This window comes from Trichechus manatus, unplaced genomic scaffold (assembly GCF_000243295.1).
Source record: "Trichechus manatus latirostris isolate Lorelei unplaced genomic scaffold, TriManLat1.0 scaffold00018, whole genome shotgun sequence".
Classification (NCBI taxonomy): Eukaryota; Metazoa; Chordata; class Mammalia; order Sirenia; family Trichechidae; genus Trichechus; species Trichechus manatus.
In genome coordinates, this window is record NW_004443954.1 from 10,526,111 (window position 1) to 10,532,211 (window position 6,101).

At 35.6% G+C, this 6,101-nt stretch overlaps 1 protein-coding gene across 4 annotated transcripts in view; it reads left to right on the top strand.

The window, feature by feature from the left end:
* ARFGEF1 (ADP ribosylation factor guanine nucleotide exchange factor 1) overlaps positions 1-6,101 on the top strand; it is a 141,130-nt gene that overhangs the window by 65,931 nt on the left and 69,098 nt on the right. For all 4 annotated transcript variants that reach the window (XR_002823347.1, XM_004372541.2, XM_023727762.1 and 1 more), the window contains 3 exons: positions 2,724-2,834; positions 4,215-4,390; positions 5,368-5,501. Coding sequence is in view for 3 of the 4 variants with exons in the window: in XM_004372541.2 (XP_004372598.1) it covers positions 2,724-2,834; positions 4,215-4,390; positions 5,368-5,501 (421 nt within the window). In the remaining variant the exon portion in view is untranslated. The remainder of the gene's footprint in view (positions 1-2,723; positions 2,835-4,214; positions 4,391-5,367; positions 5,502-6,101) is intronic.

A 6,101-nucleotide genomic window follows, 5' to 3' on the forward strand; every position in this document is an offset into this window, starting at 1 on the left:
TTTGAGTAACCAACTGACATAGAAAGCAAATTTCATTTATTTTTGTATTTTGATGTATAGGGATCTCTAAAATTGAGATGTTCTCTGATGGTATTTTTATGTAAGTAATTTATTTTTAAGAAAAATGTGTGTAAGAATACAAAAATTAAATTACATTTATTATACAAAGTTGTTTCTCTGAGAAAAATAATCACACAGAGTCAGTCTTTTCTGAGCATTATTCTCAGCTTCAGCTCTTCTGTGTAACTGCCAGAGAGTTTGGGTTGTTTTTGATGCTCCTCAGCTTGTTGTCAAAAACTCATGGAAATTCTGCTGCCTGTCCAAATTCTGTTCTCGAGAACTAGGATGATTAGGACATAGTTACAGTTCATCTGAAGTCTGTGTTTTTATTGCACTTTGAGGAAAGGCTTCTATAATATATTTTTAGCCGTTTTTTTTAAACCGTATCTTTTCCGTAACCCATGTAATAGTGGCATGAACAACAGTAGTGGCGTGAATAGAAATAAGCTGTCTTACTTTTTTAGTAGTTTTGTATTGTGTGTTTTAGAAGAAATGGTTTTGATACACTGAGCAGTCACACTACTCAGGTTCATAGTGAATCCACACAGCCTAAATGATCTACATTTTTCTAGCCTGCCCTTTCCAAAATTTTCCCTACTTTCCACTGTGTGCTTATAAAGGGACTGAGTAAAAGGGCTAATCTTCAGTAAAGCTGGGACTTTAGTCATTCCTTTGTTCATTCATGCATTCAGCACACTTTTGTTGGGCAGTCTGTGCCCTAGGCACTGTGCTAGAACTCGGAGATACACCTTAGTGTATGCATAGTCTGCCTGGAGGGTCAGGCCTGCGTAAATGAGGCAGAGTGTGGTAAGTGTCCTGAAAGTGGCACACATAGAGTCTCCTGAGAATACCTTTCTAGAGGAGGTGGTGATGTTTTAGCTGAATCTTGATGGGTAAGGTAGAAATTGGCTAGCCGAAGATCTGGGGAAATTTTCCAACAGAGGAAACAATGTGGGCTAAGACCTCAAGGAGTAGGAGCATCTCCTGTGTATAAGGCACCACTCTAGGTGCCTTATAGGATTCAGAATTATAAATACAACATAGTTCTCTGTGTTGTCGTAATAATTATTTTGGCTTTAAAATGCTTTTCTTTCAACAGCCTGATGTAAAGGAACATTCTGGCTGAGAGTCATTGATTAAGAGTACACGCTCTGGAGTCAAATGACCTGGTTTAAATCACATCTCTGGCACTTGCTAGCTGTGTGACTTTGGACATAATAGTTAACTTCTCTAAGCATTTGCTATATGCAGTAAATATTAGCCATTGTTACACTGCTCGTTTTTGGTCTTCTAATAGATAATTTATGTAAGAACTGAGTCTTAATTTGCTAGTCACTTTGTGCACACTTTTAGGTTAATGGCTAAGTATATTTAGTTACATTGACACTTTTATTTTCAGACTCTAGGTAATTTGGGCCAAATAGAGCACTGAAATAAAAAAAACTTGAGAATGGTGGAAAAATTGTCTGTTAAGGCATTTATGTGTTTTACTCCACAGAAGAGTCTAAATGCTATTGTGTTTGGATTTTTTTATAAAATAAGGTTACTGATTGGACACGCTTATTTATGGGTTTCCCCTGTGGCATTCAGTATTTTGTAAAATGAAGCAGACAATAGATTAAGAGCAGTGAAATACAGGGAGGACAGGCTTCTGGAAGCCAGCATTATGATTTGTGGTTCTTTGTAGTAGTGTGTGTAGGGGGAGGGGGGAGGCAGGCAGGCAGGCAAGGAAGGTGGAAAGAGCAGCACTGGCAGCTAATGAGTAGAGTCTGATGCCATTTGGTGTAGGGCAGTGGCTCTCAGCACGGTGTCCCAGATCCCAAAGGATCCTAAAGTGCTAACTGAGGCTTCTTGAGGTCTATACAATCTATATAAGCTAACTGGAATGTCAAGTTTCATTGGCTTTTACTGGAAATTATCAGTTTGTGTAGTGACATCAGTTTCTCTTAAGCTTTTGAGAAGCTCTGATTGATAGTTAATCTTTTCTCCATTAACATTAAATTAGGGGAATGAATTCTTTTTCACTTCTTAAGTTTAGTTTTGCAGGGGAAATGTAGATTTTATTGAGGAAAAAATAGTAAGGAGGGGCTGGAAATCACTGGTGGAAGCCCAGAAAGCCCTATCTCTGCTTATACAAGGACCTCACAGTATCAGAGCACAGTGTTGATCTTGTTATTATTGATGTGCCTAAGTAATCAAAACAAGCTTTAATTACAGCTAATTTATTGTTTGGTAAGGGAGAGAAGTGTATGGGACATGTTAGAAGTGTTTTATTCAAAATACTTCTAAAAATTTTGGTTATTAAAGGAATAAAAGTGTAAAAAATTTAGTTGAATAACCATTTAATTTGAACTGCCGACCTTTTGATTTGCAGCCGAGCTCTTAACTACTGTGCTACCAGGGCTCCAACCGTTTAATAGCTTGTCAAATACATTATTGTTGAAACTTGAGTTGAATTTGGAAAATATTTTTAAGCTTAGTCTGTTTGGTTATAATTTTTGAAGAGTTTTTTTTCCCTTAACATGTAATTACTTCTGGTTTCCATATCTGTTTGATTTCTTTCTTTTATTCTGCATTGTTTAGGAAAGTTTTTCATCATAAATGTGTAGTAAAGTTTTACAAAAAATTAAAATATTGTTCTCTTGAATTTTTCTATTTTAAAGCCTTATCTAAAAATGATATCTTATATGATGGAGAAAATCATGACCTGGAGGAAAAGCCACAAGACATTGTACAGAGCATTGTAGAAGAAATGGTGAACATAGTTGTTGGAGGTATTGTACTTCCCTTTAAATTAGTTTATTCTGTCTTATAGAATTTCATCTGACTGTGTAATATATACATTTAATAATAAAAGTTTTAATAATATTTAGCATATTGAACATAAGCATGTTAAAACTCCAAAGGATCTGCTCGGAAAGCAACTGTTTTGTTTTACCTAGATTTTCCCAAATGTATTTTATCACTGATTATGTTTTTCATGTAACACTTGTTAAATGCAAAGCATAGTTTGGAATTATCCCTCTTAATCAATCCCAGTGTGTTCTCATTTGGAGAACAGAAAGCAGCTGCACGATAAGGACACCAGAAGCTGCTACTCCATTCATTGCTTGAATCAGTCAAAAGTTGGAGACATGTTATCGATTAATAAGAGTACCACTTGTTGAGCACCGTGTTTTTTATATACGTTTATCTATATGGCGAATCTGCATAGACATTATTATCTCCATTTTGCTGATAAACTGAGGTAAAGAAAGATGAAATAACTTCCCATTTAAATGGTGGAGACATGATTGAAACTCAGGCCTTTCATATTCCCAAATCTGTGCTCCTTATAATACAGTATTTTCCCCTCATGCTAGCTTATAGTTTTTTTTTTTTCAGTTTTAGCAAGAAAGGAACAATTTCCTGCCAGGTAACTACTGACTTATGGCCACAGACACGTACGTGCTCCTTTTTTTTAAGTAGCTACATCTAGAGTAGTTCTGGGACTAGGTATTAATTGCATTATCTATGTTTGTTTTACTGAAAGTTACTTGTTTATGTTAATTACCCATATGATTACTCAGTGTAACATAACGAAAAACATGCAGTGATATAGGCCGTCATTTCTAAGCTGTGTTCCTAAGAACACACGTTCTTAGAGATATTCCAAATAAAAGGGAGCAGAGTTACTAGTGAAATGAATTTTGGGAACACTACATATTGTATATCCCCCTTGAAGAGCTCAGTGTATATTAACAAATTAAAGGCTGTAATAAAGAAGTCTGTTTCCCAGCATTTCCTAAGCTTATTTGATAATGGGATTTATTTTGAGGAACTTTTGTTAACATCTCAAGGCATTATCATTCATCAGAACCCAGTTAGTAAACACTAATAAAGGCTGAAAGTAAAATTTGTTTTGGCACGTAACGGTTAGCCTTTCATCAACTGAATGTGTTTCATTGCCAGAGCAATTTAAGGATTGTATTTGGACATATTTCAAATGGTTACGTACTTACTAGTAAGTCTGGTAACCTTTAAATGGTGTCAGTACATATTACTCATATTGCTTTTCTGCCGCCGTTTCATTTTAAATACTGTATGCTTTTTAATTAAATACACTTTAGTGAATTCAGATATATTTTGTGTGGTTTTTATTCTTGTCATTTTAGATATGGGAGACGGGACTACTGTAAATGCAAATGCAGACGGCAACGTTGGAACTTTAGAGGATGGTAGTGACAGTGAAAATATTCAAGCAAACGGAATTCCTGGAACACCAATTTCTGTTGCATATACACCATCCTTACCTGATGACAGATTATCTGTCTCTTCCAATGATACTCAGGTATAAGTATGTGTATGTAGGGTAGGGGGAACTCATTAATCTTACAGATATATGGGCTACCAACACCTTGTAGAGAATATCTCCAGTTGATGATGCTGACAGATTTCAGTTTGGGAAAATAGACTTTTTTTCTCACTGATGTAAGCCAGAGCAGTTTATCCCCTTCTAGTGTTGATAGCCGAATTTCCAGCTTTAAGGTATGTCTCATCTGGGTTCCCATCTTCCCTTCATCTCTGCCCAATTGAAATTACATTGAAAAAGAACATTCTCATCATATATTCACAGGATAATTCTGGTTTCCTAGGATGAGAAAGAGCTTTCAGAAGTTGGATAACTTTATTTTACCTTTGCTCAAGGCTATGATGACATCACTACTATGGTAGTAACAGGTCCTCCTCATCATTCCTCACATATATTATGTATGTTTTTATTCTTATCTTTCTAGATAAGAGAGTCCTACCCTAAATTAGTGCTCCATATGCCGGGGCAGGTTTTCCTGCCTTGCTGACCCTTGGCAAATACCGACTTCTTTGAACGTTCCCTTGACGATCTCCATTGTCTTATATCTGCTCAAGAGTAGATAAAAAGTAGAATAGGAAAAAAATATAAAACCCAGTGACAGGTAGAAGAAAGCATAATTTAGGCCTTTGGATGAGGTATCTTTTCGGGGCCTGGTGAGCTAGTTTTTTTTGTTAGTAATTCTATGAACTGGGTAAATTTTAAAAGTTTATTTTGTGGTAAAGAGGAAATATTTAAGAAGAATGCAGTTCTTTTTCAAGTATTAATTTATTGTTCGTGATGGGGTGATGTGTCAGACTAGAGAAAGACAATACGGCACGTTCTTCATCCGGTGGGGTAAGCCCCACTGTATTACTGAATGAGATAAAATACATTAGAAGGCTACATTAGAATGAGATAAAATACATTATTTTATACTGACCTATGTCTTTATTTTCATGGTATGTTAATTTGTTCAGGAATCTGGAAATTCTTCAGGACCTTCACCTGGTGCTAAGTTTTCCCACATTTTACAAAAGGATGCCTTTCTAGTATTCAGGTCATTATGTAAACTGTCAATGAAACCCCTGTCAGATGGACCACCAGATCCAAAGTAAGTCAGTAGTTGTTTGTACTGACAAATACAGTATTTTTAAGGTTGAAATTTATTAAAATAATCGTTGGGTTTTCTTTTGTTCTCCTTGTTCTGTAGGACCCAATGAAAATTTTTAGGGCTATTTTACTCTTGAATTAAAAAAAAAAAAAAAAAAAAAATTGAGAAACAATTGAGCACTAAAACTGCTAGAGTAGGTATCTTGCACTATTTCCTAAAGGGTACAGACAGCATTATAGAATGGTGCCTGATATATAATTGGTGCTCAGTAAGTATTTCTGAATGATTGATTGAGTGAATGAGGGTATGATGACCGAGTGTAGGAATAAATGATTTATTTTTAAATCTCAGTATTGTAAGTAACTTTGGAGCCCAGGTGGCTCTGCTTCCTAGCTTTAGGCTAGGCTTCTGAAAGCTACTTCAAAAGATGATAAAACCTCCCATCAACAAATGAATGGATAAACAAACTATTGTACATACACACAATGGAGTACTATGCAACGAGAAAGAACAACAATGAATATGTGAAGCATCTCATAACATGGATGAAACTGGAGGACATTATGCTGAGTGAAATAAGTCAATCACAAAAGGACAAAT